Raw genomic sequence first — 15546 nt, forward strand, 5'->3', positions numbered from 1 at the left:
ATAAGCCACCTGGTGGCTCACACCTCCATGTCCCTAAACTGTGTCCCCTGGGCCAGCTTATTGAGCCTCTCCATTCCGAGAATCTTCCAGCAAGGCGAGCATGATAAGGAGAGGAGTTGCACCTGTTTCTTTTCCTTGACAGAAACCGATATTGAGGACTTCCGTCGGTGTGTGAAGCTGACCAGAGAAATTTTTGCACAGAAAGCCCTGGAACCATTCCGGGGGAAAGAGCTCCAGCCAGGAAGCCACATCCAGTCAGATAAAGAGATAGATGCCTTTGTGCGGGCAAAAGCGGACAGTGCCTACCACCCTTCGTGCACATGTAAGATGGGCCAGCCCTCCGATCCCACCGCTGTGGTGGATCCGCAGACCAGGGTGCTTGGGGTGGAAAACCTCAGGGTTGTCGATGCCTCCATCATGCCCAGTGTGGTCAGCGGCAACCTGAATGCCCCCACCATCATGATCGCAGAGAAAGCGGCCGACATCATTAAGGGGCAGCCTGCACTCTGGGATAAGGATGTCCCCATCTACAAGCCCAGGACCCTGGCCACCCAGCGTTGAGGGAGTCACTGCCTGAGAAGCCCCCCAACAGGCTAAGAGGGCCAGCATAGCCCTTGCTCCAATGGTCTTTCCTGAAACTATCTAGAATGTTAGGATTTAATGTCTGTGAATTGGATCATTTGTTAAGAAATGAGACCAGTACTACTGGTCAGTGAATCGGGTTCCTTTTTACAACATTTCCCTATGGGCCCTTTGGGAAAGGCCAGTATTCTGGTTGGGGCCCCTCTTCCCTGCCTCCTGCAAGGACAGCAAAGGGGAGGGGAGGCTGGCGGAGGAGGATGATGGTTAACTCCTGCCATGTACTCGTCTTGTGTTCATGGTGCTCTCCAACCCAGGGTCCTGCTGCCTTCTTCGGTCCTTGTTAGACTGGAGGAAGGTGGTCTCTCCCAGGCCTCCCTCTGCAGCCCCTCAGAGAGCAGGTGCTGTGCACTGAGGCTTGGAGCTAGTCAGTCCTGCTTGGGTTCTCCAAGGGGGGCATCCTCCTCTCAGGCTGCAAGCTGTAGCTAAGGCCCAGAGTTGCAGTCATTAGAGCTCACCGGGGACACGTGCATAGCCTCCAGCACTCCCGTTCAGAGGGGAAAGCGGCCCACTGGAAGAAACACAGCCTTCTCCTTTCTCTTCTGCTTCCTGATTTCACTCCCAGAGGGAGGCAGGAACTGGTGCTCAGTTGCGTCCCTCTGAGGGCCTTGGGGGGGCCTCCTCGCCAATGCTCTGGTTCTTATTAAACACGATCAGCCCAATGAGAGGACGTCTGGACCTTGTTCAAGGAGATAAGAGTCTGGAGGGGCTCTTTCTTTACTATCGTAGGTTCCCTGATTTAGCATTCCGGAAGATTTTCCTGTTACCAGGAAACCTAGAAACCCAGAACAAACCCTACCTACCAGACCACAGCTCCACACTGAAGCGGCCAGCCAAGAGGATGCTCTCCTCTCAGATGGGGAAATGACTCCACAGCGGACAAGGCTGGCTAATTCTCATTCTTTAGACGTCTGTGGGAACAGAGCAGGATGGAGCTGAGACTGACAGAGAAAGCAGTCGAGTAAAACTACGCACCCTGATCCTGTAAAAATGAAACTGAGTGAAAGAAAAATAAATTGGCAAACGATTTGAGTTTTTGGGGGTGGAAAGCAGTTACAAGTAGCATTTAAAACAGCTCTTGATTTTTAAACTTCTTATAATTCAATAGTATAATCCCAGTAAACTTATTTTTGAACTGAGACGCCTCATCCAGACTGTTCTGTCAAGCTAATGAAAGTTAAATGCATTTTGGATTGATTTTTTTCCGAAGCCATCCAAAGCTTCTATGGCATCTATGGCAGGGAAGCCAAGAATTGCTACATGGAAACCTGTGTGCTGGGCCCAGAATGAGGGCCAGCTTCACCCAGGATTAGAGTGGATTGAGGTGGCTTGGAGGTCCAACAGCCGCAACTCATGTTTCTGAGAAAGACCTTTCAAAAAGGTGGAAAGAAGAAAACGATCACATCTCTCCTTCCTTTAAAAATTTTAAACAACAAACAGCTCTTGTTTGATCTTACCTGTGTCTGTCTTTATTTTCTGTTCCAGGGGAGGGTCAAGAAAGAAAATTCTAAATCTGCCAAGAGATTTCTCTCTCCTAGAGAGGTTCCCCACCTGCCTCACGGCAGGGTGCACAGCCATCATCCTCTGGGTCTTGGAGCCACCTGCAGGGGCGGAGGAGTGCAGGTGCCAGCCCCACTGCTCTGAGGGCTGAGAAGGAACAAGTTAGGTGTGGAGGGGGTTCCCAGGCGACCGTCTGTGCTGACCTTCTCTGGCACGGGATGGCAGCTATATGGCCATTCAGTGCTGCCATCACTGCGTTCTGTGGTGTTTTCAGCCTCTGAGGCAATGACTGATTTGCTACTGTGGCTGTAATGTAAGATGAGCAAAATGACACGTGGAAAGAGGAGCCTGTCCCTGTTCAGCTCCATTACCTCCAGGCCCGTCTCCCACTCTTGCTTACGGGGCCTTGTTCCATAGGATGATATAACCATACGGTGAAATAAATACGTTTCAAAAGAGAAGGCTGAGTGTGTTCCAGATCCAGGACCCACAGAAGGCAGAGTGGAAAACTGCTTTTGGGGTTCAGACCCAGGACAGACTATTCTGCTATGAAGCGGTTCAGCCCTGACGGCTGAGTGCGGTGGCTGTCCCGTCAGAGTGGAGTGGCGGCCCATGCCGTAACAAGGGGCTGTCTGAAAGTTCCACTGTCATGAGGGACCCCTGAGCTCAGAAGGAGGGCCAGAGAGGGGAGCCAAGTGCCGACTCAAGTTAGGGAGCATGAGCCACGGTTATGCGGCCCGTGAGAAACACAGAGACCAGGCCAGCACTCGGCCTCTCAAAGAATCAGGCAGACTGTCATTTAAGCCCCTTAGCAAAAAGCCTGCAATACCTAAAAAACAGAAGAACATATTTTTCAAAAAAATGGTCAAAAAAGCCTAACAGAACGCCGTGTATGTGCCTAATGAACGGGCTCTGAGGAGCACCGACCCCTTTGAAGAAGCCTGCGGTTAAGCTGCTGCGCCAGGTTCTCCCTGGTAGGATAAGGGGCAAACATGCAGGTATGGGAGCAGCCTGCCTGAGCGTGACCGGGAAGCGCTGGGTCCCAGGAGCAGGAGCCCCAGCGCCTTTACAGACTGCCTTTCTGCTTCCAGCGCAGGCTTCAGGAATTACTGTTTCCATAAGTTCAGATTCTCCTCTCCAGACAAACCATACTCCTCCGCCCAAAGGTCGTTTCCTATTTCCGCTGACCAACCTAATGTTGGATCTCTATTAAGATTCAGGAAAAGGCACCCTCTCCCCTGGCCCTGTCTTGAGGCCCAGGCAGTCTCCCATCTCCTCTCCTCCGCCGTCCCCACAGGGCGTCCTCAGGACCATTCTCTCACCGTTGTTCCCATGTTGGAAGCAAGGGCCCCAGGCCTGCTCCTCATTCTCGCCTGCTCTCCCAAGTCCCCAGTAGAGAAGGAACATCATTTTAGAGAAATAAAAACATTTTCAACAAAGGAAAGCTTAGCTGAAGCTTGTTTTTGAGTCCAGAAGGCTAAAAAAGGAGCTGGGGCTCTCTGTGCGACAATAGCTCGCTCTCTCGGTAACCAACTCGTAGAACAAATCCAACACCCACCACAACAAGATCCTTGTTACTTTAGACCATAAAAAACAAACAACATGCAATAAACTAAACTGCCCTGGTTTCTTTCACAAGTGCAGGGTCAGCAGTAAAGAGGATTTGTCAAGCATGTAAAGCCCACACTGTGCACTGAGAAGCTTCCAGGGTCTTCACAACCCACCCTTCCTGGCCTGGGGCCGATTCTGAAACATCTTGGAATAGAGCTGGGAAGCGCTGCCTGGCCGAGCTGTCTGGATGGAAATCAATCACAGAGATGGTTATTAATGAGGTTCTTGCTCACTGATAGTTAAATCAGAGCTCCCATTTCCATTTTGTGATATGATGAGAAACACAAGATTAATGACACTATACGCTCTGTTCCTGGGGACACAACAAAATGACTTTTTTTAGGGAGGTGGGATGGGAACCAAAAAGGAAAGACATTTAATCTTAAAACTTCCCTAAAACAAAGAAAAAAACCATGCTCTACAACTGCAAATTTTTCTTACAAAGAAAAATTTAATGTTAGATGAGAGGCTGAACCAGGCTTAAAGCAGACAGATATGCGGAGTAGTGCAGCCTGTAAAAATGCCAGCTTTTAGGCACTGACTGGCAAAGATCATGGCCCATACCAGAAACTTCAGTCCTGGTCGGGTGACCTTGGACTGACGGTGTGAAGCCACGCAGTAAGACCCACACCCAATGGAGACACACAGTCTGAGATGAGGTGAGAGTGGGTTAGCCCTTTAGGAGAAAGAGTGCTCTCTGCAGCTGGCATTAAGTTACCACGGGCACTGAAGGAGCCAGGCGGGTAAGAACAAATCTAGAGAATCACAGAAATTACAGAACTGCCCTCACAGTGCCTGCCCCTCTGAAGCTCTCACTGGCAAACACCAGCTCTTTGCAAGGAGAGCTCCCAAATACAATAAAATTATTACACAGCTTTATTCTGAAGAACATTTTGCATTTTAATAAAAAAGAATTTATGTCAGGAAAGAGTCATTTACAAACCTTGAAGTGTTTTTGCCTGGATCTGGAGTAAGAATGTCTTAAGAAGAGGTTGGTAAGGTCTTGATAACAAAGTGTTATTATTTACAAAAAAAACCAAAGCCCCAAAACAAACATTAACAGGTTGTCTATGTAATATTTAAAAATTTTGAACCCCAAATTGCTACCTGTCTTTTTGACTGCAGGGAATCCCTGCCAAGGTACCTTGATAAAGTCGGCATAATTCTGTGAACAGAAAAGGAAGCCTCGACGAGTCTAATGATCCCAAAGTGGGTTTCCATCGGGAAGTACAATCGCGTGTGAGTGCATTCTAACGAAAACTTCAGCCCTCGTTCAATTGCATATAAAAGCCCTCAGAGAGAACACACAGTACAGCAATGTTTTGTAAAAAGGCAGCAATTTGACTTGTCCAGACCCCGACATTCTAACCCTGCAGATCTTCACGTTGCTTCCTCTGTCCCCCCTTCCCCAGCATTCCTTATTTCTTAAGCAGCGTCACCAGTCCCCGGGGGACAAGAACACAGGGACTTCGTTCATCTGTGCAATGATTTCTGCACCAGAAATGCAAAAATGTACTGTGGGGGCAGCTAAGAAAACCACAACTTTGAATGCCACAGGGTCAGAGCAACCAGCTTGACCCACTCTGTTATGAACTTATCAGAGGGTTAGCAGAGGAAAACAAAAGATGGTTGTAACCCATGGTGGATCAAAAGGTACGATATCAAATCGTAGAACTCACGCCCAAAGACAAGACTGCAAATGGTCATCTGGTATACCTTATGTAAAGATAGGTTTATAGCGACTCAAAATATTTTAGAAAAATCTCTGTAGTGTCAAGTTCTTTAGAACTTAAAATTGTACCCCCAAAAGATTTTCACTGAATAAATGAGAATTGGCTCTATTTCTTCTACTTCTGGATAGCCCGAGTAAAAATACTAATAATTTCTAGATTTCAGTGGGGAACTACAATTGTTAGGACCCATGGATATTGCTGCAGTTCAAATACGGTACAATAATTACAAAATATAGACCATCTCTTTACAAATACAAATTATAGTATATTACAAGTCATGTACAGTAAATCTATAATTTTTAAACAAACTAGCGTATCTAGGTTTACCTGGTTGCGAGTGCATTATTATTCCAGTTTACAGTTGCCCTTAGCCTGACGGTCAGAGGCTGACCGTGGGAGTGATGCTCTCGTGTAAACTGGCGCCACATAACAGAAAGCTCCTGCTCCCTTTCAGGATGACGGCTGGTAGGTACCTCCTGACTCTCACACTGTATTTCAGAACAGCTAAACAGGAACCAGGAAGCAGTATATTTGGGGGGAAAGGGTGTAAAAATGGATATGCTGGGCCCATTGAATGTCTGATATGCTAGACCGATGGCTGAGGTAATGACACAGGTCTGGTGATCGTCCTCACCTTTAACCTTCCCCACCGTGCCTGCGGGCAGGTGGGTGTGGGTGAGCGCCCTGGGGTGCGCTCTGGACCAGCGGGCGGGGCTTGTCCGACCTCCTCACTGGTCCTCTCCGAGAGGGCTGGACCTGCTGTTTCCCGCAGCTGGGGCTGAGCACATGTGCACGGCTGTTCCCTACCAGGTTTATGGCTTCCTTGAGGCATGACATCACTTGTACAAAAGTCTAATTGAATATGGACTCCACACTAGTGCCTAAACTTTCCTAACTACGAGGCACTTTTTCCCTGGCCCTCCGGCGCCCCACCTGAGGCCAGAGCCAGTCTGCCCCTCCCTGGGGGCTACAGGGTAGTGATGCATATCATTTCATCTGCCAGGTCCTCCTCATCTCTCCCGGGGTCTGGCTCTTCGTCACTGTAGCCTGGCCCAAAGTCCTGGAGTTCAAAGTCCTGCCGGTGCGAGCCGGGGCCAACGTCCCCGTTGGCCCGGGGATGCATGTTCCCATTAAGCAGGTTGCTGGCTGCACTCTCCATCTCATCGATGGTTAGATCACAGGCATCGGCGATCTCGTGTTTTGTCGCCGACACGAACTTTGGGTCCCTTGCATACCGTCCTAAGCCTTCAGATATCAGGACCTGTACAGCAACGAAGGTCGTGGCATGAATGCGTGATAAGCCGTAGGGGGAAAAAACGACAGAAAAACGTCCTCAAACATAACCGCACCTTGTGCTTTTGGGACTCAGCCAGTCAGGTCTGCTAGACCTCATACATGATAACTAAATGTAAAAGTAAATCGCTTTGGCTTTGAAAGTGCCATAGAGCTCAAAAAGTACACATGGCCCAACAAGAGTGAAACCCACTGGGGAAAAATATTTTAGTATAAACTCGTAATATTTGCAGGAACAGCACCCGTAATCTTAGGCACAGCTGATTCATGAGACTCGGCCGTGTTTTATACTCAAGCTTTAAGTACCATCCTTGCTTCTAACAAGTGGGCGGTGTCCAGATACTAAGTGTCGCCTCCTGGCTGCAGAGCCCTCCCACCTGCAGAACCACCACCTGCTCCTCCTGCATGTGGTTCTCCATGGTTCCCCCTCTGCTGTGCCTGGCGCCTGCCCTCCCGTGGCATACTCAGTGAGCCATACTCACTGCCTCCACCAAGCTGTCTGCACTCCTCTGCTTGTCGCTGTTTTTGTTGCGGAAGCTGCTGGGGACAGTCAGGCTGGCTGGTGTGAAAGTCCGATAGGAGATGCCAGGCTCATCTGTGTACCACGAGCTGCGGTGCAGGGACGGCAGGCTACCGTTGACCTGGTCCAGGGCTTCCGGCCGCTCAACCTGGATCAGGGGAGTGTAGCATGGCGTCCAGTCCCGGTACGGAGGGGTCGCTGGAGGGGTGGCCCACGACCGGGTTGAGTGGCTTGGCGAGTACTTCTGGGCCTTACTTGAATCTAGGCCTGCAACTGCCATGATCTGAGGAGAAAGGGGAAGTGGGGAGTGGGAGACCAGAGGTCCTCAGAGGTCCAGGCCTCAGGCTGCCTGAAGATGGACCAAGTATGACGCCCTGTTCTACAGGGGCAGCCTTGGATAAGGACTTTAAAAGGACGCGAGCACAATGGGTAAATTAAATGAATTGGCATTGAAAATTTGGCTTTCAGGGCAGGCCCCATGGCCGAGTGGTTGGGTTCACATGCTCCACTTTGGAGGCCCAGGGTTCGCCTGTTCAGATCCTGGGTGCAGACCTGCACACCACTCATCAAGCCATGCTGAGGCAGCGTCCCACATACAAGAACTAGAATGACGTACAACTAGGATATACAACTATGTACTGGGGCTTTGTGGGGGGCAGGGAAAACCAAACAACAAGTTGGCTTTCTAGCAGACTGTATTTTCTTTTTCCCCAAATCCATAATGCATTTCCTATCACTGTTCCCAAATAGGAAACAGTTGCTGATTTGTGAAATTGCTTTGGAATGATGCAGAGTCAGGGAAGACGTACAAGCTGCGTTGTATGAACACATACCCAGTTCAATCTGGATTTAAACACGAAAGTACTTTCAGGGCAAACTAGTGATCCCCGGCCCTGGCAGGGAACACAGCGGGTTCTCTCCACTCTAGCGCAACTCCTCACATGGCCAGCATTTCGTCTGTTCTGAAGCTCTGGGCAGAAGCCCCGCTCCTTCCACCTATAGCTGCCAATCCACCCTGATATCCCACTGCAGAGAGGGACACTGAGGCCCCATCTTGTGAACAGCACAGGCCCATGGCCAAGTCAGAAGCCATGGCCTCCCAAGGAGGCAGTGCAGACAGGCGGACCTGGGCCTCAACGGGGCAGGGCAGCAGAGGGAAGAGTGTGTGCAGGCATGTGCCTATGTAGACTTCCACGCCTGCTTGGTTCGTGGCACGTGATGGTCTGGGCCTCCCCAAGGCTTGTCGTTCTTTCACGATAAAACAGGACACAAGTAAAAATTAATGTAAAAACTGAAGACAGAGAAGTAAAAAGTTGGCAGAGAGATTTGAATAGAAAATCTGAAATGTAGCTCGTGCTCACGTGAGATGCTCAAGGTGAGAAACCTGCCAGAAGAGCGGGCTCTCCAGATTTACAGACTGGGTGCTCCCTGTATGCTGGCGTTCTCCCTGCTTCCCCCGCCCCCTGACACACGTGCACAAGTGGACAGCATCTCTGATGTGCTCTCTTCAGCAAGAAAAAGCACCCTATATTGTCCTTGAAGCAAAGCCCTGGTGAGTGGGCTCTGGCCCCACGTTCCCTCCTGTCTAGCCGCACTCACTGTGGACGGGTCCTTGTCCCTGGACCACACTGCCCTCACAGGCAGGGTGGGAGGCCCACTCACCCTTGTGACCTCGGGGCTGTGCCCAGAGAGAGCTCCATAAACAGGTCCTAATGAAGGAACCACCTCTCAGAGCCGATAAAGGGCAGTGCTGGTTGTTCAGGGTCAGCCGAGAGGCCACCTCTCCCGTGGGGCGGACTACACCAGGCCCTGTCTGCAGTGCTGGGAGGGATGTGGGGGACAAGATTGTGTACTGAGGCTGAGAGCCAGCTCTGGAAGCTGGCAGCCTTGAATTCAAATGCCAACTCGTTCACTCACCTCCTGTGTGAGCTCAGGCATGTCACCCACCCTCTCTGATGTCTGCTCATCTGTAAAATGGGACTCACGATAGTATCTATTTGGCAGGGTTGTCACAGGATGGAACCCAAGGGTATGTGAAGGTTCTCTCCTTCTCTCCCAGTGCTGGCAGCCAGGGGGAAGGCGATGTCCTGAGGATGGGTCCCACACAGGGGGCCTGTTGGGCCCGTTGGGGAAAGGCCAGGTGGGCCAGCTCACCTGTTGCTGCATCAGGTGCAGAGGCAGGGCCGTGCGGTGGGGGAAGGCGGGGGATGGCGACACCTCCTCCTGGCTGCTCTGCCGGCGCAGGCACTCAAAGTTGAAGGAGGACCTCCGGTGGGCTGAGAGGTTAAAGCACATGGTGCAGGTGTTAAAGAAGTTCTCTGTCAGGAGCCCGGGGCTCTGGAGTCAGGGCGGCCCCCTGGACACTCAGCAGGGAGCCCAGGAAGAAGCAAGAGATACGTCCAAGAAAAAGCATTTGGTAGTGAGATCTCAGAGCTTTGGGAGGGAAGATGAAGCAGCAGCCCAACTGAGGGACGTTTTTAAAAGGTGCAAGCTGGTTTCTTATAAACGCTGTGCCTGTTCTCAGGGGGAGAAGCTAAAGGCAGCCAGAGGGCAGCTGTTCTGACTCGAAGCCCCTGGACCTACATATTGTGGGGAAAGCAGCAGTTCAGGTCAGGTAGAAGAGGTCGTTCTCGAATCCCACAGATACTTGCTGACTGCCCCCTTCTCGCCTCCCAGAGGTCCTAAGCATCCCCGGGGGCCATGCTTTCTTGCTGGTGCTCCTGTGTTTACACCCGTCTTAAAGGGAGTCACTTGCTAGCTGTCCTATCAGCTCAACCAGGTAATAAGCAAATTCTTCTGTTGGGAAAGACCCAGCTTCTCTAGCACCAAAGACAAAACGAACCAGAAAGAACACCTCTAACTTTAAAGAAGGTGGCTGTCCTGTCGACAGCCACTCTGAACAGAGGCTTATACACAGGTTGGGTGATGACAAGAGATTCAGAGCTTGGGGCTTCACAGGGCACCAGGCCCAGGAGGTCAGTCTGGATTCTGGACCCCCAAGCGCAGGCCAGAGGCCTCCCCGCTGGGAACACCTCCACCCTTGCAGGTGCTGGCTCTGCGGAAGCTGCTCTCAGAGCCTTGCCGATGGTTTGCAAGGGGGTGGCCGACTCATTTCAACAGCTCCTTTCTTGACCTCTGCTTTCTAAGCTCACAGAGCATTTCTCACACCCCAGCAAAACTCCTCACACCCCTTATTCCTGTATTGGAAAACTGCAGGCACCAGCCTGGGGAGACCTCCCAGGCATCTTGGGGCCACACACGAAGCTGCGGGAACTGGGTTCCGTTTTAGAGGGCCCCGCTCTAAAAGTGTATGAAGACCAGGCTGAGCCCTTGGCTGGCCACTGCCCCAGCAGAGAGGAGCAAGACAGACAACCGGTCCTGGTCAGACATGCTGGATGCGCACTGTGGGGCATGCTGGGGCCTCCTTGAGTTCCCACCTGGGACACAGCTGCACAAGGGCTGCTGTCCTCATCAGACACCCTCCCTCCATCCAGCACCCGGGGGCCGACTTTAACAGTGCTCCAAGGAGGAGGGGCCTCCCTCATCAGCACAACCTCCAGGACCCTCCCAGGATCAGATGGCAGGGGCTGGAGGCCCAGAGGCAGGAAAGGACAAGCACCAGCCCTCTCATTTGGGTGGTGCCTTTCAATTCTGAAAACAGGTCCACATAGACCCATCATCTCATTTGCTCTGCACAACCATCTCTGATGGAGGAAGTTATCACACTGTAGCTGAGAACACAGGCTGAGGAGTTCCACTTTCTCCCTGCCCAAGGTCTGAACTCATGGGCAACAAAGCAAACAAAATGCAATTGTTATTTGCCCTTACAAATAAAGAGGACAGCCACTCTCGCCCGCTCAGTTTCCTCGCTTCACTGGGCGGCGCCTGTGGATGGTGGGCATTAACGTGGCTACCAAGGAGAGCACAGGGAGGTCCAAGGAGGGCAGTGGAACGCACATGGGCAAGGGGCCTCCACCCGGCCTCACCTGCACATGCGTCATCTGGTATTTATGGAGACAGAATTGCTGTGTTTAGGGCTGTGAAATTAAATATTAACTATAGAAGTAGGTCTAATTACACTCCCTTCCCAGCAGGGCTGTGACAGCTAGAGAGAGGCAGAGGGCCCTGGGTGCCACCCAACCACACTCATTATTGTGCATGTCGTCGGTAGACTCAGAGCCGATGTGTCTTGCCTATTTTTGGCTACTGATTAGAGTCCTGCTCAAACTATACTTCATTCCTCAGAAGTACCAGAAATGGATATTCTTTAACCATCATTAAAATGCCCACATGTCCAAAATCACGCTGCCCAGCCAGGAGCTGGCAGGGGCCCCTGCTGCATTTCTTTCCGCAGCCGGAGTTCCTCACTCGAGGTGACCCAGCTCTCCTGGTAGTGCCAGTTACGCCACCTGCACAAGAAAACCAGGTGCGGGAGCACCCAGCCCCTACTCCTTCTCAGCAGGATGGGATTCCCCGGTTCCAGGACGGGAGTGCCCACCCTAGAGGTCATCACCAAGGCGAAAACCTGCCCCACAGCAGAGGACACTGGCAGACCCAAGGCAAGAATGAGAGGAGGGTGGAAAGGTGAGAAAGGAGGAGAACTCCCCCGGTGGGGACTGAGGCGAAATGGACACCAAGAATCCCCAGGGGCCCCTCAGAGGCATGGGCTTTTGTAAGACAGGCCTGGGCTCAAGTCCAGCTCTGCACTTGTGCCAATCCCTTCCCCCTCGAGGGGCAGTTATCCCATCCACCCGAGTTGGCCTGGAAACAACATGGTGCATGTCTTGCCTACCTCTCTGGATGGATCCCAGACTCAAAGGCAATGATAACATGCACAAAACAGGCCCCTATCAGGTGACACGTACTGGGCAACTTTAGGGCCACATACTGCCTTTCTCTGTTCTCAGAGAGTTGAGAACAGTGCTGAAGTGGTTTGACCTCTCCCGTGTGGGTTACAAATAAGAAAGGGAAGCTGATAGGCTCTCCAACCAGGGGGCTGGTCTTGAGGACTAGAGGTCCCTGACAAGGCAGGACCGCATCTGTCACACTCTCCAAGGCTGGGGTGGGAGGAGAGGTGCATTGTTTTTTGGAAGCTTCACCCAAAACAAAAAACCTGGCCTCACATGTTGGGGTGGGAGGTAGCAGGCGTCTCCTTGGAGATCTCCGGGAATCATAGCAAACAGGTGAGTCATCGTCCTCCAAGAAGCTTTGGGGGTGATGGTAGCCTCGAGGCCGCTCGAAGTCCAAGTTGCTGCCTGGATATCGGTTGTAGTAGCTATAGTTTTGCCTGGTGGTCAAGAAGCCCAAAAGAGACAGTAAGGGTCCTGTGAGATCCTGGTGAATGAGACCTGTCCCTTACCTCTGACAGACCCACGTCTACAGTCCTCCCGCCGCCTCCTTAGATACAGTAGGACTAGCTGAGAATGAGGCAGTCCTCAGCTTCACAGAAGGTGCTAGATGGAGGGCACAGGCTGTCACAGGAAGGTTCAGGACAGCAGGCCTGCGACGAGTGAGGTGCTGGTGGTCTCCCTCCCTCGGCAGCCTCAGACCCAGGTCAGATGTGATTGTAGGTGCTCTGCAAGCCTGACTCTCACCCACTCACCTCTTCCTTGAGAACCCCTCTCCTGAGCGCCTGCCCCTGGCCAGATGCTTGGCTGGGCACCAGGGACACAGAGATGCATGAAGCATGGTACCCCCAACTTAAGGAGCTTAGCAAATATGACACGAACACAGACATCCAAAACAAGCTGGAGAAGATCAGCGCTGGGAGAGAGGAGCTCAGGGTGGGTTCCAGGAGCTTTGTGGGAGAGGGGCATTTCAGTTCCAGTCAGGGAAGGAGAAGCAAGTCCCTGGAACAGGCTCTAGTAGGCCAGCAGAGATGGGGAAAGGGGTCCAAGTGGTGGACATGGTGTGAGAAAGCCCCTTAAGAAGGAAACTGAGAATCCATTTGGCTCAGAATCAGTGGTTCCGGAAGTCAGCCGTTGAGGGAGGCTGATGGAAGGAACTGGTAGAGAGCGAGGGTGCGAGTGAGGGAGGACAGGCTGTGGTTGGCCTGGAATACAAGGCTAATGTCCACCGACAGCTCAGATGCCAGAGGTGGCCTCACTGCAGTACCACGTCCATTTCAGTGGGCCAGCTGAGCACGGTGAGATGCAGTTTACAGAGAAGAGGGTGGCAGGTGATCTTTGTCCCCTGCACTGCTGGCTACGTGTCCCCAAGCAAAGTGCCCCTTTTAACTTCAAACATTCTTTCTTCAGGACAATAGCCTGGGTAGGCACCTCTGCTGAGAGACGCCACTCTGACCTCTTGTCCTCTCATCTCCAGGACAGACCCCTTGATGGAAGTGGGAAATAGGCGCTGTTCGTTCAGACCTCACCCAAGCTGTGGGCTGGCCAAGCTGCCATGCAGACGGGGCCCCCCGCCCAGAGTGCTCAGCGTTAATGAAACAAAATGGACCTCTCGGAAGACAGGGATTGCTGGAAAGGGGTACCCCGCCATGAGGCAGGCCCAGCTCTCATTTCTGGAGCCCTTACTAACAGCCTCACAGGCCCCTGGTGGAAAGACGGACCAGGTCTAAAGAGTGGCCTCCACTCTGCCTGTCTCTGGCCTGTTTCTCCTGCTCTGACTTGCCCTGTGGCTTGGCGTCTGTGCTCCTGTTTTGCTTTCCAGGGCCATCCCGAGTGCAGCTGCAGGGGGCCCATGACTTCAGAAGCAGGCAGAACACAAGGGGCAGAAGGCGAGGCTTGCCAAGGTCGCCCGGCCACAACGCCCTCACCTGCTCCAGGTTGGTGAGCTGTCATCCTCATAGCACTCCTCGCCACTGAAATACTCCTGTTCCCCCCAGCAGCGGGCGTCCCTGAAGTAGCCATGTATCTCCGGGTCTTCCCGGCAGATAGTTGGGAACTGCTCATCTCCTGAGTCGGACCTGCAGTTGGGAGAGAGGACCTGAGCGCCCGGGTAGGTGGCAGATAACTCCTGTGGTCGTGCCTCAGCACACGGCCAGCACCCCTGCCTGAGGTGCTCCTGGCTTTTCCCCCGTGCGCCCGCCTCAAGCGGGACTGGATTCTCAAGGCCTCTGGCAATGGTGCTGTGAGTGTGGACGTGGACGTGCGCATGCCAGGAGGGGGTTTCTCTCTCAGTATACCCTGCACAATGCTGGTGCCAAACCACTATGCCCAGAGGCCTCAGAACCAAAGGAGTAGATGGAATGTGGGGAACAGAGCAAGAAAACAGACCCAGAGACCTGCAGTGATTGGCAGCCCTGGGGAAAAGATTGGGCTCCGAGGCCGTCTGCCCTGATCCCTGTGCCTCCTACCCGAGCCAGGTGTGACGTAAGAGCCTGGGACACAGAGGCTCCCTCGCCACCGACTTCCCCCTGCATCCGATCCAGGAAGGGTGACGGGAGTCTAGGATTCAGTGTCCCAGAGGAGACTCTCCTGGACAATGTCTGCCAAGTTTTCAAAGACTGCCCTGCCCCAGGACTGTCATAATGCTGCCCTGAAACCCAGCTTGTCCTGGCCTCAGTGCTCAGGAAAACCATCCAGGCTCCGGGACATCATGTCTCTCCAAAGAGAGGACTGTATTTCCTCCAAGTTCTTCACTCTCTGGCCCGCCCTCCTCTGGCTCAAGCTGCTCCTGATTTCACTGGATATAATTAAATGAGGAGACCTAGCCTCCCCGTCCCCAGGAAAATGACCAGCCCACCCATCATTCAACCTAGTTCAACAAACATGGAGCAGGATACACTGCATGTGTGTTGAGGGCTGCAGGGGAGACAACGACCTGGTCCCTGGTCTGCAGGAGGTGGGAGGCATGCTGCGAAGAAGCCCCCACAAGAGGCTTGACCACAGAGAGCAGCAGGTGGTGCCCAGCTTAGCTTCACAGGCCGGGCACCTGGAAGTGCACAGGGGGCTCTCCCCGCACTGTCACAAGGCCTGCAGCGGCTAGCTAGCGGCCACACTGGCGCGTGACTCTCAGCCCTTGGCTGGTAACCATCTACGCAGATATGGATGTGAAAGCTCCTTGGCTTAGAAATCAAAGCAACTAGCTCCAAAGCCCTGAGCTCTAATATCCTAGTTGGCTCAGAGAAATTTCTCATCTCAGCATTCATAGAGGCCACTTGGTCACACTTACAACACACAGTATTCGACACATGAACACAGGCAACGAGCACATACCTAATGTACGTTTCATAATAGCGGGTTCTATCCAGGAAAAGCATAACACAGGAGGGAGGGAGAAGATAAAAGT

General features: G+C 52.5%; 2 protein-coding genes across 27 annotated transcripts in view; one reads left to right on the forward strand and one right to left on the reverse strand.

Annotated features, from left to right (window-relative positions):
- Positions 1-3578, forward strand: part of CHDH (choline dehydrogenase) — a 32828-nt gene extending 29250 nt beyond the window's left edge. For 2 of the 3 annotated variants that reach the window (XM_070577078.1, XM_070577079.1), the window contains one exon: positions 143-2095. In XM_070577078.1, the coding sequence (XP_070433179.1) occupies positions 143-561 (419 nt within the window). In that variant the 3' untranslated portion in view covers positions 562-2095. Of the gene's footprint in view, positions 1-142; positions 2096-2124 lie in introns of those variants that run through there. The other variant, XM_070577080.1, reaches the window with a different exon arrangement.
- Positions 3579-4625: 1047 nt separating this feature from the next.
- Positions 4626-15546, reverse strand: part of CACNA1D (calcium voltage-gated channel subunit alpha1 D) — a 322004-nt gene continuing 311083 nt past the window's right edge. For 20 of the 24 annotated variants that reach the window (XM_070577072.1, XM_070577064.1, XM_070577071.1 and 17 more), the window contains 6 exons: positions 15474-15500; positions 14072-14221; positions 12420-12583; positions 9451-9572; positions 7259-7579; positions 4626-6744 (listed from right to left, as the gene is read on the reverse strand). In XM_070577072.1, the coding sequence (XP_070433173.1) occupies positions 6451-6744; positions 7259-7579; positions 9451-9572; positions 12420-12583; positions 14072-14221; positions 15474-15500 (1078 nt within the window). In that variant the 3' untranslated portion in view covers positions 4626-6450. The remainder of the gene's footprint in view (positions 6745-7258; positions 7580-9450; positions 9573-12419; positions 12584-14071; positions 14222-15473; positions 15501-15546) is intronic. The other 4 variants (XM_070577063.1, XM_070577062.1, XM_070577051.1 and 1 more) reach the window with 1 other exon arrangement.

Source organism: Equus przewalskii, chromosome 15 (assembly GCF_037783145.1).
Source record: "Equus przewalskii isolate Varuska chromosome 15, EquPr2, whole genome shotgun sequence".
NCBI lineage: Eukaryota > Metazoa > Chordata > Mammalia > Perissodactyla > Equidae > Equus > Equus przewalskii.